Here is a 20,900-nt window from a genome sequence, read left to right as displayed (position 1 = left end):
GTTATTGGAAACCTTTGGGCACCTGAGTCAGTCCCTCGTCGGAGAAAGTATTTTAGGTAACCCAAGTAATGTTAGTCTGATTAATTTGTGCACAGGAATTATATTACATTAATTAATCCGTTCCCTTTCCAATTAATCACTCTATCTCGATCTCAATATATACCTCTTTTTCGGGGTCTATGTTCGCACTTTTACCGAGAAATAGCAAAACATATTATATATTAGTTTGAATTTTTATTTTGACTGCGTTGTTCAATTGGCTGATTGCATTTGTTTTCGCCGAGCAAACCAAAGTCATCTACATTAGAGCGTACGCTACATTGGCGGTATCATATTCGGTCAAAGGGGACAAAGCCCGTGCCGCCGCAGCAGACACAGGTTCCATTTTTCCGGAATAGTATAAACAGCTCTTCCTGTACAAAATGATTTTAAAATGAAAACGTTGAAGTGTCTCCATGGCAACCCTTGTGTGTAATTGTAATGTCCATTCGCTGTAATACGTGGGTGAAATTCTGTTTTTTATTATGTTCTTATATTGAAACGTTTTATAATACTTTGTGGCAGAGCTTTCAATGCCAGGTGACTACTTATCCATGCTGAGACAGAGACGTCGGTGAACATATATAAATATAACGCTGCAGAACGCAATTTGTGATATGTTTTAATACAATATATAATACCACACATTACTTCGAAATTCTGTTATTTTTTAAATAACCTGGGAACGGCATCCACTGTCAAGAATATATCCGTGACAGACCGTTATACCTCACCATAGTGATCATTGTCGAATTAAAGCTGCGGCAGTGTATTGAGCATGTTTATCTCCATGCCTGTAGCAGCATTCGTTCTATACACAACTAATACTATCATCATATTGCGCATGCGCTCTTGATTTACTTATACGTACTGGAAATTACCAACTATAAAGCCAGTATGTTATATAATAGGTATACTTTAATATTTTTAACAAGATGCAATGCTCAAAAATGACCCATTTATGCTCTTTAGCGCGCAATTTCTAGTCACTGAAAATATCGATAATCGTTTCTTATAACTGTTGTGCGTTGATGTAAGAGAATCCACAAATGGCGCAAAAGTTAACGCCCACATATATTCAATATATATATGTAAACTCACTTGTATTCACATATTTACAACCAATCACGTTTATTGTGTCGTATTACAATACACATCATTTAGATTTGCTACGAGTTGTTATGTGTATCCAGGTGTAGAATAGCGAGCATGCGCACTATTTCCAAGTACGTACATCTAGCTATGACGTTAAATAAACGTATGTCACAAGTCTTGATTAAATAAAAAAAGCTATCGACAGTCATTGAAATAATAATGTACCTAACTACTTGCGTTTTTTTATATTTACGTACTGTTTTACTACTTCATTTTCAAATCCCGAAATACAACTACTTCGAACCTGACGTAGTATTATCCATGTTTATGGCACGTGACATGACTGAATGTCTCTAGGTAATGCCGCTTTTTTCCCAACGAAGCACTCGAGGTTTCCCTGTTGCATCGCGTGGCAACATCACGTATCTAAGGTTGGTTGCCAACAAAAAAAAAATCTGGAGCGTGGAATTTCACTACCTATACTCGCATTACGAAATATACACACCGGAATTTAAATTTGCATATGATGTCCGTTATCTACATAATTTATACGAATAAATACTTTTTAATTGAGTGAAAATTGTCGTAAGTGTCGGTTGACACTATTTCAGGACAGCAGTAGCAAATATTGACGACCGTGACACGCTTTACAGCGTTTCCATAATGACACACTAGTTGCAAGATGCAATAATTCCTCATCTAATGGCTTGACCCAAATCGAGCTAAAGCACAAATAGTCGTAAATTCACACCTACAACTTTCAATCTATTTGCCAGCGTACATAATAACTATTGATCCAATAAAGGTACGACCTTTTTTGACATTTAAATGTATTTTAGCAAGAGGAATGAATGATTAAATGACGTAACAAAAGCACAGACTATTACGACGATCCCTTGGAATGTTATCATAAGTATCATAAACAATATCTAATCTGTATCAGAGAATAATTGAATTACAATACAGCATATTATTAAATGTATACATTTAGTTTTACTACTGTGGGAGTTCCCTTCATGATTGCGTTTCTCCTAGTTCCAATCTTATGACGATTTGATGAGCTTGCATGCATAAATACTGCAAGCAAAGCTACATAAATCAGAACAATGACGCCGGGATTCTCCTCACCTCCATTTCATTCCTTTAAACGTAAATTAAAAAAATGTTGTTGTTTTTTATTTTATACTTTTAATCAATTTAATGAAATACATTTTGTTTTTTCATGTTTTTGTTTTTTTAATTTTTATAGAAAACACCCAAAATAAAGACTATCAATGTTATCCGTAGACGCGATTATTGGTTTCAGAATTTACTTCTGAATAAACAAATCGCGCTACGTCTCCGACCAAAATACCTACCCCCTAATCACATATATTTTCTTTTATCTGAGCGGCCCATCCAGGGAGTCTTGCGATCGACGTATTCCGAATGATTAACCCGGAGTTGTATCATTGGGTTGCTAACACCAACAACGATCATCGTGAGAACAGAAATCCTCAGCAGATGTTGGCAATTATCGTTAAGCACCAAAGTCCCGGCAGTATGGTTTTATAAATTAGGGATCTCTTCGTTTCCCAGACATCCACGCATGCTCTCTGATTCGTGAAAACTGTGTATGTCGAAATTATGAATTCATCTCGTCGAACACAATGAAAGAATATAGCCTCGGAGATAATGCCATAAGCAGGTTATGGCGGCAATCAGTCACAAAACATTGGGTGATATTAGCTCACATTTCCTTCGGAAATTTCTTTTCAAGGGTACTGTACATATATCGCAGATCGCGGTAATTTGAAACGATGGGTTGAAAGCGTTTATGGCGACATTTGAACATCATGTGTCCAGTTACACGTCATATGCACTTCCTCGACTCAGGACAGTTACTGTGGTAACGAAGGGAGAAATATCTCCAACAGATCACCACTATCAATACGATGAAATTTACGACACTAGCACGGGAAATTGAAGAATCGGGCACTCTTCAATGATTTGGAATTGGATAAAATTTATTCAGAAGAAGAGTCGAGAAGAAATCACTAAAAATCGTTTTTTTTTTTACAAACATTTGATGACCATCTTTGTTATGAAAACAACGAGAAATGCAATGTCGAATAATCGCAGATCCAATGTGCTACTCTTACGTGTGTGTTGATTGGCCGCTCAGTTTGAAGGGCGGTGGTCGTTGCGCCACGCATGCGCGATATATATGGGTCTCATATAAACAAAGATGGCGAGTTGGGCTGTTGCGCAGATCAAAGAGTACAAACTTCACCAACTTGAAGCTTTAATTATTTTTTAGGTGATTGGAAGGTATCGAAGAAGTCATCGGCGGTAATTAGTGCACATTGTGCCCGGTCAAAACTCCTATGTGTGATTTCCATTAGAAGAGTGCATTGGTTTGTGGGAAAATCAATATTTATCAACACAAATATCGCACATGCGCAGCGCGACGACCACCACCCTTTAAATTGATAACGCTACTACATGTCAATTCGATTTTTTTATGTTAGTCAAATGATGTTGCAGATGTTGAATATTGATCACGTATATATTCCCGTTATAGTTGCTTTCAATCGCTAAATATAAATCCTAATCAATTGTTGAATTGTGAAATTAATAAATATTAGGGGAATTGTTTTTTGTTTTGTTTTTGTTACGATAGCATCGCCATACTATGAGGTTATTACTAAGATACCTCAAAGTATGCACGAAGACAGTACATCGGAAGTATCTACGGAGGCGCAGCGGAGGTCGATGCGATGGCGAACTGTCTGAGTTCATACTTTGAGGTATCCTCGTTAGAACCTTATTATTTTACATTTTTTCCTTTCAAGGATACATCATGGGAATGCCAAAATCCCAAAAGTTTAGAGCAGAATCAGCGAACTTCATGTTTGTTTTTATTATTAAAGGACGCTTACGCGCGTAGTCATTCCATATTTGGATTTCACATTTCCTCGTAGGATGAAAATACCCCATAAAATACCACACAATTACGGCACGCTGTAACGGTGACAGATGTATAATACTGCGTAATACAAATCCCGGTAATCAGATGCAAGCAAGCAGAATTAACTTTTTGCGCCCATATTGCAATATGTTTGTGGTACAATATTTTGTGAATTATTATTAGGAATCATATTAATACAAAATTTTCTGATAGTTTCAAATGTCATCTATATAAGAGTGTGTGAAAGTAGGCCTCGTATATTTGTGACGTCATTCGTATTCTCCCAGCCACAGGCGGCCTCAGTGTGCGTTGATATATAAAAACAGGTTATTTTTATTTCTGCTATAAAAATAAGATAAATAACATTTAGTCATCATTTGAAATGTATTTATCACACATGAACAAATACATTTCAAAAAGACTGTTACTTAGTTGACTGAATTTTGTTTATATTGCTTTCTCGAATTGTTGGCATATGAAACAAATACGTACAATTAAATGCTGTAAACCTATTCTGTATTTATTTACTCTGACTTGAAGCTAATTTTGTTGACCGGGGTGAATTGGAACTTTTAATATTATTGTAAAAAATGTATATCGGCAATATTTAATATGTGCCAACTTTCAGGCCTTCGTCTCTCCCATCGCGATTTGGATCCAGACCTCTATTAGTTAATTATGTTACCAATTTATCTCCGAAACTGAAAACAAGTTGATTGATTCAAAAATCAATATTCCTCGTAATCCCAATGTGGTGAACTCGCGGTATTCAGCGCCCATGAGCAAATGGACCAGGATTTTCTTCGGTGTCTTGAATACGCGCTCACAAATTACGATAACTGTTTAGCCTAATGGAACTGCGAAACGAATATATAAGGTAAACAGGATAACATATTCGTTACCCAAAAATGTTCCTTGCCATCGTCTCAAAAACAAATGAAAATTACTGCACAAGTTTAATAAATAAGTGAATCATAAGCCGTCCTTATTTATCACATGTACCAAGCAGCAATTACAAATATCCATTCTCAAAGTTCAAAACAGCCCAATGTCATACTCACTGCCAGGAACTGGTCTCCTATTGAACACATTATGCAAACGTTTAGTTTGAAATGAAGGATAAAAATAAGAAAGGAATTAATATTAGAACAATTCGGCAGGTCCCGGTGATTAAATGCGGTGCAGAAAAAAAGTCGTCATGGGCTATGTCATGTTTATCGATTTACTAAGATGAAAAATAAAAGTTTTTATAATTACAATCGTAGCTAATACTTACAAATAATACAACCACCGCTTACATGTTACTATACAAGAGGGGAATTACATGTGCACAGCGCTCAACATTTCTAATCAGAGAATAACAAGTTGTATCATTCCATCGTGAATAGGATTACATCCGAGCAATAAATGTCCTGCATTCAGGTTGGATTCAAACTATCCTCGTGCAAAATAATATGTTCTTAAGTGCATATAGTAAAATAATAGACGGGTAGCGTTAACTTAACATGCCATAGAAATAAAACGCGACTTTATTCGTGAATGACATGACATGACTTATATGACACCACGTTGATTTAAGACAAACAGATAATACTTCTTCCAAAAGCTTTGCGAAATAGCAATACAAATTGTAGTCTCAAAGATAAGATTATTATCCAATTGCATGATGCAATATATATTTGTCAAATATATCATAATGGACATTTCAAATACATTTTTAGCACGCATAACACTTAACGCTTGATTGTAATGATGTTTTTACAATGAAAGCAAACAGAAAACGTAAATTGCGAGGGTTTATCGCTAGATAGTATGCTATATTGTTTGCCACGGTAACATTATTCACTTTAAGCTGACTTGACAAACCGACTGTCTAAAATCACGTGAGTGAGTGAATAATCTCTACTTCTCGCAATGCCTCCTTGACTCGAGTAAAGTGCGGCGATGCATGTATTGCATTTGCAAGAAATATAGCAATGGAAAGTAGAGCAAATCTGTTTTTAAATTGGGCTTTCAAATGTTATCAGTATGAGTGTGTAGTTATAAATTACCATGGTAACGGATGATGTAAAATAAAAGAGCGCTTGGAAAAAAAATCTATGAAGTGCCAATCTGAACTCATTGAGTAGCAGTAGCGACTAGGCGACCAGGAAACTCACTGGAGATTCACTGTCGTGTTTAACTGATCGTAGTCGGAACAGAATCTCTGGTCATTAATGTGCTGATGTTGGCATCTAAAACCGAAGCGGCAGCGAGACACGCACCACTACGTCGAATTGACAACCAGGTCAGCCTCGTGTTGGAATAGAAAAATGGATTTGAAAAGTGTGCGTACTAACTTTATTCTTATATTTACCAATATATTATTGATAACGAAAGTCATGTAGCCAGCAGTCATATATTGAACACATACTAATGAAGACACGTTCTTAATTTGAAAACTTGTGGAATAATGCAGAGTGCGTCTGACGGGGTGCTTGATCAGTCGGGTGCCCTGATCGCAAGATAGAATCCCGTGTTTTGTGTTGTAATTTAGGTGTGTTCATTTATCTTAATTGGGAGTTTTATTTAAACTGTGTCTGTTGTTATAACGATGTGGTCGTGACACTTTTTTTTAAAAGGAAAGTTTGTATGAGATTTCGACCAAACTCGCTGGGAATATATTACCAAGATCAGTGTATTGAATTGCATATTACCTTGCACATTTAAATATGTGTGAGATTATTTTAAATTTACAATTATTATTTGCCTATTCCTTGATATTTCACACTCATACCTAAGTTGTACACATTTTCCAACTCGTTCACTAAACTATATAGGACTTCCAATACAAAGGCAACTATTAAAAAAAAAATGTTCAAACTATTGTGGAAGGGATTTGTCTTCACATTAAGACGGTGGTTAAGGCTGATGTTAAATGATTGTTTGGTGTTCAAGTATTTATAAATTTCCTTTGAATATAGATGTTGATATCGTTTAGTCATGCTATTATTTCCATTTTGCACAGTTTCGTGGCATGATTGTCTTAGTTGAACAGCTGGAAATCGGAATGAACGTCACAACCCTTGTATGAATGGAGTGGAAGATGATAATGATAGGGTGAAAGCGAGATTACTTTGCAGTGTATGTTTACATATTCATTGACATTTTTATGTGCAAAATGTAAAGTAAATATACAAATGAAAGCCAGTATTGATATTTTGTGTATTTGAAATAAACCGCGCTACTTTCAGTGTATCAATTAAATTATTATGTAAAGTCAAACACCGAAGTAAAATCATCTCATTATAGAAAAACTGCTATAAATGCCACAAACCGATTAGTAATAAAATGTCTGATTTACGAAACCCTTTTATTATCTTCATTGACATTTACAGCGTGTCCTAACTCGATTTGTCATTTTCTGTAACCGCCAAGTTCTTATTCTATAAGAGTCTTGTTATTTTATTCAATTTCAAAGTAAAAACGTAAAATGATGTTTACTGTTTGTGTTCTAAAATAAACGAATGTGTACACTGTTAGATCACCCTATTTGGCATTCGATTTTTTCAGCTTTAATTTAAGTATTAAGAAACTAAATATTCGTATATGTAAGTCTTTTCGCTGTGTTCACCACACACTGTAGTCACTACAGACCTTGCATATAGAGCTACATTGAATTTGGTTTTAATTAATTCTACGCAATAACGCAGTGACCGATCAACTAATAACTTAGACATTTGTGTATTTATTGCAATATGGTGTTGTCACGATGGTTGTTTAGTCAACATACATTGCTGTGAGTCATATTACTGATTTCAAGTACGTGCATCTGAAATGTCCACTTGGCGGCCGATTTTGAATTCATTTTGACTTTTAATAATTCCAAGGGTTCTGACAATCCGGGAAACCAATCATCGATAATGCCGTAAAATCACACGAGGTAATCGATGGTTATTCTTTTTTTTCAATTAATAAAATGTTGTGGTGATCTATCTTGGGTGGGCGATCTTGTCTATGATATTCAAAATTCATATTCATTGTCAAAATAATAATTTCCTCTGCGTACTCCACACTGCGTATTATAATGTGTTATTATTACAGTGTGACACAGGAATTTGCCAATCATAGCTTTGAACTGGTCGTATCAATACACAATAGAAAACGTTTATATATTTATTTCTTTTTAAACAGAAGATAGAAAATTATGCTTAATGCAGGCATTTATTTCTCTGAAAATTGTTGCACGTTTCAAATTCCAAGAAAATAATTGGTAATCTATTAAACTTCACAATAGAGATGGAGCCCACAAATTGCCTCTGGATTGAGTAGAATAAGTGCACCCTACGTCAAAGCATACATACATGAATGAGAGTTATAAATCGTGTCAAAATCAATACATAGCTCTTATCATAGTGATTTATGGTGTAGAAAAACACTTGAGGCTGCCGATAAATAACCTTACCGAAAATCATTAAAAGTCGTGGTTTCTAATTTACGGACGCACTATTACGGACAAAACTGGAATCGACAGCCTGGAGACATATTACTTTTTTTTTGTAAACGTAGCTTCTCGATGTTTTGTAGATGGGAATATTGACCAAATATAATGGATATTTCACTAATACATGTTGATGTAATTAACAGTTTCGACTATCACAGGGTTAGACAAGGTTGTTTAAGCCTGGTCCCGCATTATGTGCTCGTTTATAATCTGTATAAGATATGTAGTTTGCAGAAATGTACATCAATTGAAGGTTGTTTTTTTACCTGGGAAAGGTCATTGGTATCAGATGGTTTATTCCCAGGGCAAATCGTACACATAAATTAATCTCTATGAATGTTTAGTGAATGTTTTACTGATGACACTTATTTGCATAACGAGGTCACAGCACATTGACCTCATACCTTTTACTTATTACCATATGACCTACGATCTATGTAATAAATGATTTAATTCTTTCAAAAACAAATATTTCAACACTACGGACTTTCGAGTGAAATATCTCGTGAGATTACCTACTAAGACATTAAACCAAGCAATCATTGGTGCTTGTTTTGCGCTAATTGGGGGTTATATTTTTGACCCGACACGTTACGTAATTTGTACTCCTCAACCAACAGTCAATTGACGCATTTTGCATAAGGCTGCCTGGGATATTCCCTTTCCCTTGAGGTAAATTCTTTTTGAAATGTGTCCCAAAATAATTCTTTATGTGTAAATTCCAGACATTTTTTGTAGGTAATTATTAAATTACCACAGGAATCCATCCTTCGGCAAATCATATTTACCAGTGATCGGTTTAGGAGAGTTTTGTTCGTGACATTAAATTGTATAACCAGTCAAACACTTGCTTAATGAAAACATTTTCAAGATATAAGATCTACAATGTGAAACGCGACAACGTAATATACTTTTCAAAAAATACCAACTTTTGAAACAAATGGCGGTTCACTTAAAATCTCCTACGATGGTATATATCATGGGGGAAATGCACAAAGTCTAGTTGCTAGTGTATTCCAGTCTAACCTGGTCTAGTCTAGTCTAGTACTTAGTTACTAGTATGTGACGTACAGAGTTAATAAGAAATCTACGAAAGGCTCTCTAGACATCACTTTATCCCAGCGGTGTTCACGTGTCCAGTGATAAACTACAATACATATTTTTCTCTTGCGTTTGTGATTATATAAACGTAAATACTCTGACATCACGTGATTTTTAATCTACAAATTCAAAGTTTCAAATCTACAAACAATCAAGTGTTTTGATTATAGCTCTCGTGGATATTTTTTTTCTGAAAGTATCCACACACTAAAAAGTGTCACAAAATAATGAATAAATAATATGAATAATATAAAAATTCAAAACACTACTTGTAAAAATGCGGGTGAAGGAGTATAATTTTACTATGTCCATTTGCCCTCTAGCGAACGTTGTCTGAGATGAAATTGAACTCAGTCTATCGACCACGTTGGAAACATTATTTTATCTGGGACATGTTTATGACGTTATAATTTCTCAGTGAAACAGATAAATTACAATTTGTAATTAGTAATTCCGTATTAAATAAAGTAACCATTTATGACGGTTTCCCCTTCATAGACCAGGTAGGCAGTGAGGCGTTTCATTAACATCTGACCATGAAGAATGCGCTAATGGATCTGGCAAGAACGTATTTATATATTTTACATTCCGAGGGGACACGCACCTAACGAAATATGCAGCTGAAAAATATAACTGAAGAGGTTGTTTTGGCAATATTTTCGTGATACCGCCGATTTAGCTTTTGGATTAGCGTTGAATAATACCTGAATGCGTACAAATTCGTTTGTCTCCATGGAAACTAATTCAAATCACCTATAAAGTTAAGTGGTGGATTTTGTTGTTGCTCAATTTTGCAATTAACATAAATATATACAGTATTGTAAAATAAGCAGCGCCAATCACATTACTGGTATCTTAACTGATATAACATTCTAACATATATTAATTAGTAATATGCTCGTCTGAAATTGAAATATGATTTGTTAAATTGAAATCAATGACACTGTATGACCTCTGGCCCAGTATTTCTCAACGCAATATCTGATACTTACGTATTTGAAATGGCTTCCACTACTAATTGCACTTCGGTAAAACACGTGACAGGTCGAACTAATAATGTGTTTAGTCTGCGTATCCGTGCGTCTCACGAGATTGGGGTTCTTGCAATTGGCATTTGTGACTGATTCATGCGAAGGCCACAACATGTCGATATTGATCAGACCCAATTGCACCCCCCCCCCCTCAGTCTCCCACTTCATCTCAAATCAACGCTACACACCTTTGCACTCCAACCATTAATCAGAAAAAATGTTGATACTTGGTCGAGTAACTTCGATGTATGTCGAATTTAGATGCGCACAAAAAAAAACAACGTTTTGCAATCAATCAATGTTATAACTACGCTTGTGCATGTAAGCTGTGTATTTGGTTAATTCCTGTTTACGAGGAAACAATTGAACCTTGAAATTACATACGGTGGTATGGTTTTAACAACTCCATCAATGTCGCTAATGTGAAAGGTACGCTTGGCTGAATCATTGGCATTACGACTGTCATAATATTTGGGTCAAATTAAAGAAAAATAGAAAAAATATATATTCTCACTTTGATTTCGAATCGTTAACGAGACTATTATGCACAAATAACCTAAAAGTTATGTGTGTGCGATAATTATACGCCATCGAAAACCCCCCAACATTTGTTGCCCTCGAATTGCTAGTTGTTCCGGGGTAATCAAAAAATGTACGGATTGTGTGTATTTTTTCACGCAAGCGGACATTTCGCATTAATTGTAAACTCTCATAAAATTGTGGAAAGTCCCGGAATCTACCGTGTTTTAGTAATGACAATACTAAGCTCCGCCGGGATTACTGCCTCGATATACCAATGGTGGAGAGCGGCGCATATTGATAACATCCAGTGGTACAGAAGAAGCGCTTTTTAAAAAAAACACCACTTACCACGTCTGTTGAGTACTACACTCTATGCAAATTGTGTTATTTACCTACTCTAATGAGAAGAAAACAAGTTTATTCTCTATACAAACTCTTGAATGGGCAGTATAGCATTTCTCCCGGGTAATTTATTTTAATTTCACCTGCCAATTTTAAGACGCTTAAATTATATAATATATTTTTATGTAATAAACCAAGTGTCAATACATCGAATGTTTTTTTGTCGTGTAATACAAAAAACACATGTTTTAACTAGTTTTAATATTCACACTTTCTACTGTATTTGTTTTTGTTTTAATGAATATTATGATCAATGTACTCATGAATGGCTCTCTGTCAACTAGATTACCTAAATCAACCAATCAATACTAACGAGCTATCTTTTATACATCTGCAAATGCAATTAAAATTACAGTAAACGCTCCCATTGACTATAACACTGAATTCCTAAAGAATGCTTTGATCGGTAGCAATTAGTTATTCTTGTTTTATTCACTTACTGATAGTTATAGTAATCCTACTCCGCCGTTGTCGTTAATCGCTGGACAGTTTTGGGACCGAGTTCTGGTAAGAGTCCTAAGAGGCGCGCAGCAAAAACAAGTTTTGCAATAGGTGATTTTCCGTACAATTGCGAGATCTCGCGAGATGCATGAAAGACGTGCGTCGAACGTCTGCCGCAAAAATCGAACGATTTGATTTTGAACTAGAATTTCTTTATTTCGTAGCTTACATTGACCGGCCGATCTTCGACAGAGGAATATTGCTTCCGAATACCCTTACTTAATCGAAATTGCCTATCATCAAATGTGAACAGCACATTATTAAGCATGGAAATGTCCCCGAAATACTTTCGCGTTTGTCGAATCCCACGCGATGTTTGACGTGACTACGACGCTATGACCTTTGTTTGTCCTGTTTTTACGTTCGATTTCACGCATAACGCGTGATTCTCGCAGTGAACGGAATATGGTCTATTCTCTAACACTTCACGGCCATTTACGTATAAGACAAATTTACCTAAAAATATAAAATTCACTTTCACTTCAACGTATCATACATTCTACACGTTTGAATACCTGGTCGTATAGCGAAGGAAGAAGATTTTATGTTTTCGTGTTATTTTGTTTTGGGTTATAATGTTTTATCATCTCAATAAATTGTATTACAATGTTCGTGATATTTTTTTGCAGATATTGTACTTGGGGTTGTTGTTCTTGTTGTTGGCTTTTATTGGAAATATCGATGCTGAAACAAGTAAGTGTATGATCCCTATTGAAAACTATGAAAACACACTAAAACTAGTGTTAAAATTTTGTTTAAATACTTTTTGGTATCAATATTTAGCTTATATTACACTTTATATGGTTACTCGCTGTCACTGAACGCAATTTTCAGGTAATTCCCTGCCATGGAAAACGATTGTAAAATACAGAAAACAGATTATGTTCGTTTTCAATCAGTGTACATTTTGCATGTTAACTTATCCATCATTATGAAAAGAAATGCCTGATATGTAAATACATTTTTTTTTAAATTAACATTATTTTAATGATGCACTGTATTCCTGAAGTGTCAACGAACTTTGATACAAAATGACGAATCTCATCTACTTTTTGAATTAATGCTCCTATAAAAAACGTTGTATTTGTTTATGACAGTAATTGTTGTGTTATCCACCTTACAGATAACTGTGACCCTGGATGGACTTATTTCAACTATTTCTGCTACAAAAAGTTAATTAGTACAGCTGATTGGACCAACGCGGGAACCCTGTGCTATAACGACGTTGCTAAACTCTCCAGCATTCACTCGGCTGCGGAGAATTCGTTTGTAAGTGGGCTGGCGGGAAGCGACAAAGTCTGGCTTGCCCTTAACGATAAGGTAACTATATGTGTTTAATGATATAATGACCTTGTAATAAAACCATATATTTCTCGTTAACATCAGCAGTATATTACACAGCAATGTATTGGACTACAGATAAAACGATTAGTTGTTAGTGTGTATGTTGTCATTAGTATTGCCAGTAAAGGTGCATTTGAGACTGGCAATCAAATATCGAAAATTAACTGTGGTAGAGATGCCTATTTCATCCCTAACTTGTTTATTTTAGTGTTTTTGATATCCATATTGATTCTATTCCGTAAACTGTAAACAAATTATCAAACATCCAGATTTTCCCAATTTGCCATATCTTTATCGCACAGTAGATAGCGTGTTAAAACGTATGTATTAAATTTCGCTACATTTTCTGGGGGAAATACCTTATAATTGATCAATTTCCGAATAGAAAAATGTTGACATACTAGCTAATTGTATGGCAAAGTTTATATTTATAGAATAAATACAGATATAAATACATATGAATGTATACCAGGCATTTCAATAAGGAACATCGCACCCGTTTGAAATGTATCAGACCTGTGAATGCATCACTGTGATTGGATGATCGACTATTTTAATTTATTCAAGGTTAAAAGTTATTTATTTATAAGCTAAATTATTCGTTCATGCATATACCCTAAAAAGGATGTATGGTTCAATAATAATAACATTGTGTATCGTATGTTGGTTCCTGTTTTTATCGAAGGAAAACAACTTTATCTGCAAAGAACACTCGTTGCAGATTATAACAAACTTTACTGAGACAATTTCTTCTTGTTTGTTTATATACGAACATTCAAACTTCCGGCAGTACAGTACGTATACAATAACATTAGCATCCCAAAGGTATACACACTCTTGTATAAATATTGTGTGGGTGACAAGAAACTCTCTCGTGGTAAATTCAACATGAGTACATTTTTTTTAAATTGGTAAATGATGTTTTAGTTACCTTTCTATCAGTAATACGTTATATACGTTGCATGACTGTCCATAGGTTACTGAAAACAACTTTGTATGGAATGACGGGTCCACGGTGTCCTACACTAACTGGCAAACAGGTCAACCCGATGGAATCAGTGAGTAAACTTACGTAACTTTGTCAAATATAATGCAAATATTATGCGGCTGTATGGCAGAATTGAGAAACATTTGTATGAGATATGAATGTGTATTGTAAAGTGCGTCAGATATTGTATTGCTAATGATAAAGCACAATTGTTGAACGATTCGTGTAATTATTAAAATAAGTGTAAGTATTAAAATACGCATCATCATACATGTCACAAGGACAATATTTGGGGTCCCCCATTTTAATCTACCCAAGCTCGTATTACAAGTAGGGTAGTCTGCGAGTTTAGCTTGTTAAAACATATATATATTATCGATTAAGTCAATGGATGCATGTGATATTTGAATTGATTGTTATCGTATTATATAACGCTGAATTACGTCATCGAGAAAACGATAGGAATCCAGTTCTTGCGAATCAACATGGTGTGCACTCACGAAAGGTCGATGAACTGTGTACAGCTGTACATGCGACAAAAAAACAAAGAGCGTCTGGAAATGTACATCCTGTGTTCAAATGTGTTTTTTATTAATATAAGAAACTGCAGCTTTCGGTAAATACTCTTTACCCGAATTCGGTAAATATACTTTGATTGCTGAGTGTATGTCTCGTGGAAGCGCAAACAGTTATTTAACTTATGTTACACTGAGATTCGCTGTCGCAAATTTAGTGCAGCGTCTGCATTATGTATGCATAACTTTGGTAACATACACTGATTGTAATTAAAGATCAATTAATTGTGAGTTTTACTTAGCTGCTACATTAAACCCTATTTGTTTCCAATCACAAATTAGTTAATAAAATACCGCGGTGTAACGTTAACTTTTTCTGGTTCCGGTAAATAAACAGGTTTTCTTTTGTGAAAATGCTACACTTATTTATATATCCAAGTGGTCATAACTTTGTGATTGTAATCATTCAAATTTGACAACAACAAAAATACGGAATCGGTGACGAAAATTGTGTGCGTTCAAATTATGTCTTCATATACATCCCGTATAGATTGCATGTTTAACGCATCACGTATTTTGTGTTGTTGTTAAGTAGATGCGAATTTGGACTGCGTAGCCTTGAACCCGTCCATGAATGGTACCTGGTCCACAAAATTGTGTTCTGGTGTGTTCAGTTTGATCTGCAAAAGACCAGGTAAGCAATTAATTGTTCCATTAAGTAAAGGTTGGCGCACATCGCGATGGGTTCAATGCGACGAATGCGAAATTCGATAACGCGCTGCACGACAACTGCCGCCGTTTTCTTTTAATATATTTGTATATTGTTACAGTAGTATTTTTTTTCAAATTGTGTTTATTTCTGGGATTACCATTAAATGATTTATAACGGCAAAACTGATATGAGCCGACACAGCGGGCGTCAAGTAGGCCTCCGGGTTTTTTTTATAACAAAATATTTCAAAGATAGGGAAACGTAAAACAAAAACGACGTAATGAATAAAACCACTACTATAATATTGCTAACCTATCTGTATAATATCTAGCGTCTCGCTTATTGCATCGTATAATAATTCCGACAGTTACTTGCCACGTTCATCATTTCGATACAAGTCGGTTTGGCTGAGACTTTTATCACTCACCCCCGCCAACAATGTGTATGCTTGTGCCGATATTGGTTTGTTTGTCTGTCTGGCGTTGAGGAACAATTTCTATAATTGTTCATAGGGGCTGCCTTTGACGGAATGATCAATATATTATGTTTTCGGAGAGCGCGAGATTCAGTTACCATGTAAACATAATTTGTGTAGACTTTTTCGCCATTACCAGATAACTCAAACTATTTTTAGACGATTTTTAATAACCTTTTTAACTTTTTTTTATTCATTATTCAGCTAATGAAAACACGAGTTCTGCACATATATTAATGGCAAGTTTAAATAAAAATCATCATGCAAATTATTAATAATTAATTAATATTCAAATGTAAAAAATGGTTTACCAATTTTCTTCAGAAACTAAACGTGGAGACAATCTGTTTTCTATGATACATGATTGAAATTATTATCATTTTAACAATGCGTGATGCTCAGATAGAGTGCCTTTGTCAATATATTTAGTCAAATGAATTGAATTTCTCATCTGAAATTGAATACAAATAACAATTTCCGAGAACAAACAATCATTAATAGGTTGTCGGTGGAAAGACATCAAAAAACGCCGATCAGTTTCCTAAGAAAGTGTGTGTTTTTTTACAAAATAAACTATAATTTCCACACTCAACAAACAAAAGTAAAATTTACCATAATATTTAAACAACTAATCTTCTTAAAAATTTAATGATTAGTTACACACACACTAAATAAACCATTATGTACATATCATTGAAGTATTTAGTTTTATATTTTTAGAAAATTATGTTTTATATATTTGTCTCATTTAATGTCACAATGTCTCAATTTCCGTTAACAATGATCGGTAGTTTAGGAAAAAATGGTTTTAGAGGCGGTCGCATATTTTTGCCAGCCAACATACGAATGTGTGATACAAAAATGTCGATCGTTTGATGTACACAACCTTGTGACTTACATCGATACTATTGCCCATAAGTTGTTCTATTAACGGGAACACATATTAAATAACAGCAGCAATCAACGCCATTATTTTATCTTCGAATGCGAGCGACCGGTTCTTTCCAATCAGTCATTGCGCACGCGCACGCACACGTATGGGCAGCACGTACAAACAAGTGCGACCGCGTATATTGTAGTAAGAATGGATGTGAAGTTTTACTGGCGATAATGAACATATTTGGGTATATTTATTTCGTTAGGTAGTACCTGGTGCTACAACGTGCTGTGAAATTAACATACAATATTATGTACGTTGTTTGGTTCGCTCGAATGAGTGATTTGTAGATTTCATAAAGATATATATCAGCCCTGAAGTATTTCCAATATAAATCATGGATGTTGTCATATTAACTCGCGTTCGGTGCGATTGGATTTTTCTGATAAGATTTCTAATCCTACATCGCTATTCTATTTTATAATATCATATCTAAACGTATATAAATATCGAACCACATACAAGAGTTTGCCCCTGGAGACAATTAATTAAACTGTGTTTGTGAGAATCAATCAATAGGACTGACCGGTGACAGAAAATTAAAAGTAGACAAAATATAATTCTGGTTTGAAATTTAAAAATAATTTACATGTGTTAGTTATGTAGAATAAAATGTATATCTTTCTGAAATTTGTGATTTTCATTTGCATGTTATTTATTAAATATACAATAAATAAGAAGATGAACATACTTATTTGATTTTGACTTTAAAATTGGGTTCTGTTTTCCCTAAAAACAAACCGTACATTCTGTATTGATATTTAAATTACTTAAGACATCGGTACACATTAGACATGTTATTATGATCTATCGTCACTATGGAAACACTGCGGCAAGTATAATTTGGGGAATAGCCTCCCGTCAGGAATGGTGTAAAACTGTCGAAATTGGGATTTTCCTGAATTCGGGGACTTTCAAAAGAACGCAGGAAACCTTATCGTAGAGGGTGGTCATTACTACGCATTGACTGTTGCATTCTCTTTAAAAAACAAAATAAGGTTATATTAAGAAAATACAATTATAATGCTGAATAAATGTGCTCTGTGTGTATAAATAAATAAAAAATAAATAAATAAATATGCCACTAATATACTTTTTTTGTTTTCATACAAGTTCGTTGACATCAAAGATACCTACTACTCGAATTTTTATTTCAGTTATATATGATTAGTTATCTTAGAACATAATTACATCGAATTTAAGTGGCTAATATTAGTGCCTTTTTAAATGTTATGTAACGTATCCTCGCTCTTTTAACCCTGCTACTAGTTAATCTTTTGAAACATTATATGTTGAAGACTATCAAGTTAAGTTACGCAAGACGGGTGTTTGTGTTTCCCAAAATCTCATGCAGAGCACTAACTCTGTTTCAAAGAGTTTTTTTTTTTTGATATTGATGTATATTTTAAATCACCTATGTGACGTAAGAGGTTTTATGTTCTTAAATAAGTGTAGGTTTTTTTCATTTATTCTTTTATTTTATTTTTTGTAACGGGCTTTTCCTGAAATAAAAGTTAATAATAATAAAGACAACTTTGTATGTAATGATAACATATAGTGGAAGCAATCATTATTCGGAACTCAACGACAATGAAATTCTTCAATAATTGCCGTCATTTGGTGGATATTTGATGACAATATAGAATGGGCAGACTGAAACAAGAGGTATATGCTAAGTAATTTTCTGACGTTGCGCCATAAGCTGCCAGGCAATACTGTCTCATTATTAGAGGACGCATACGTGCGTAATCTTTCCATATTTGTAATTCACGTTTCCTAACATGTTAAGATGCAAATACCCAGTGCTATACCGCAAAATCACGGCACGCTGTAACTCATGGCGTTACGGTGACAGATGTATAATAATATATTTTAACATGACTAATTTCAATTGCTCATTGCAGATTGTCCAGTCGGGTGGACACGACACACTGATACCAACTGCTTTAAATTATTCACAACGGCTGTCAGTTGGTTCGACGCGCAGAATATTTGTCGAGCTGAAGACGGGGGCTCTGACCTGGTGGCTGTCACTGACCAATCATTGCATAACTTTGTAACAAACACTTTTGTCAAAATGGGGTAAATATAGGACATTGTTATAATATGCCAAAATATATTGATATGAAAACGTTTGGGTGTCTTATATTTTATCAATTGCATATAATAATAAAGCCAACAACATTTGTTCTGTCCAACTCAATATTTTAGGTAAAGAAATCATTTTTTTTAATTAAATAATAATTATTTGATAGATATGATGTGTGGATTGGTGTTCATGACCAGAACGTAGAAGATCAGTTTGAATACACCAACGGAGATCTTGTTTCATTCTCGAAGTGGTACGTCGGAGCACCAAATGACGGCTCATTGTAAGTAATGCACGGCATCAATACTTAAAATGAAGAAAAATACATTTTTCCGTTAATTAAAAATTGTCAACAGAGAGAATATTTTTTGTTTTCGTACATATTCATCAGCTAATTTGAATGAGCGAAGCTAAATCACTGGATACATAATATTGGCACAGTAAATACATAATTAATGTTTTCAAGATTGTTGCATTTGGTCAACTAATGCAACATTTCACAACATAGTTTCATGCATAGTCATCATCTAATTTAAATAAGCGAAATGAACACTATCAATTTATCAAACAGCGGAGAAGACTGTGTGGCTGCATTCGTTAGTAAAGGCGGGCAATGGGATGACAAATTATGTCAGAACAACTATTATTTCGTCTGTGAAAGGTCAGCTCATTTCACTGGCGTCGGTGAGTTGTTTATGTGTTTATGAATTACTAATTGAATTATAATTAAATTGCAACGTGTCACTTAATTATTTTAGGACTACATGTTTATTCACCAAAAGGTATAGAGTACGTACAATTTGAAGTCTGTGATAAAAAAATGTGTCAATAGTTCATTGTTATCTATGTTGATTGATACCCATTGCATGCGTGAACTACGAAAATATTGATAGAAATGAAATGTGTGTTTACTAATGAAATGTGCCTCATTGTGACACAAGCCACGACCGCCAGTAAGGTAATATTTCACTGAAATGAGACATCACGTAAATCTGATGTGATCTTTTCCAGTCGTGCAAAATACTACATACACAATTAAAATACGTCAATACAAATTACAGCAACATGACATTAAAATTCGACAGATAAAAGCAGAAAAATATGTTTTATGTATAAATATCTTTATTTATTTCTCGGTTGTCATTTTTGTTATAAACGATGTTTTGACAAAATTAAACAATTTTTCTTTAGGCAATGAAATATATCGCAACCATGACAAAATGGTCGACTGGGAATTCCGATATGGACGACAGTGATTAATTACACACACATATATATGATGGAGGTTTGATGCGTTCCCATGGTTTCACGTCTGAAACATTCAGAATGTTTGGCGAAAGAACTTAAATACCGTGTGGTATTAGGTTAACATCCTCCAGCATCTCACGGCCACGTGACAGTTGATAGTTATCGTGTATTGAATACTAAAACCAGATTAATGTGATGTTGTTTTATTCTGACGTCGCCGTGGGCTGTCATAGTAAGAACGCCCCTAAAATGCTAAATAGAAACTGTAAAGCCTTCGCAGTGTAATTGTTGGGGACGTGGCCATGAAGTCTGCTACAGTACGCTTGTTAAACGCAAGTCGATTAACACTTCATGAAAAAGAGCTGAACAATACATACGGACTTGCTTGGATTTACGTGTTCGTCTGACGAATAATTACACATTCACTTAGAAAATGTATTCTCCATTTGTGATTGTTATCATGTTTCT

At 34.6% G+C, this 20,900-nt stretch overlaps 1 protein-coding gene across 1 annotated transcript in view; it reads left to right on the top strand.

Moving 5' to 3' along the window:
• Window positions 1-20,440, top strand: part of LOC146737926 (C-type mannose receptor 2-like) — a 28,544-nt gene extending 8,104 nt beyond the window's left edge. Inside the window, exons 2-9 of the mRNA XM_085504613.1 lie at window positions 12,754-12,817; window positions 13,248-13,444; window positions 14,445-14,526; window positions 15,567-15,665; window positions 19,000-19,177; window positions 19,351-19,467; window positions 19,756-19,868; window positions 20,376-20,440. Of these exons, the coding sequence (XP_085360739.1) occupies window positions 12,754-12,817; window positions 13,248-13,444; window positions 14,445-14,526; window positions 15,567-15,665; window positions 19,000-19,177; window positions 19,351-19,467; window positions 19,756-19,868; window positions 20,376-20,440 (915 nt within the window). The remainder of the gene's footprint in view (window positions 1-12,753; window positions 12,818-13,247; window positions 13,445-14,444; window positions 14,527-15,566; window positions 15,666-18,999; window positions 19,178-19,350; window positions 19,468-19,755; window positions 19,869-20,375) is intronic.
• Window positions 20,441-20,900: the final 460 nt, after the last annotated feature.

Source organism: Saccoglossus kowalevskii, chromosome 10, assembly GCF_978046115.1.
Source record: "Saccoglossus kowalevskii chromosome 10, keSacKowa6.1, whole genome shotgun sequence".
NCBI lineage: Eukaryota > Metazoa > Hemichordata > Enteropneusta > Harrimaniidae > Saccoglossus > Saccoglossus kowalevskii.
This window is presented reverse-complemented; position numbering and strand designations above follow the sequence as displayed.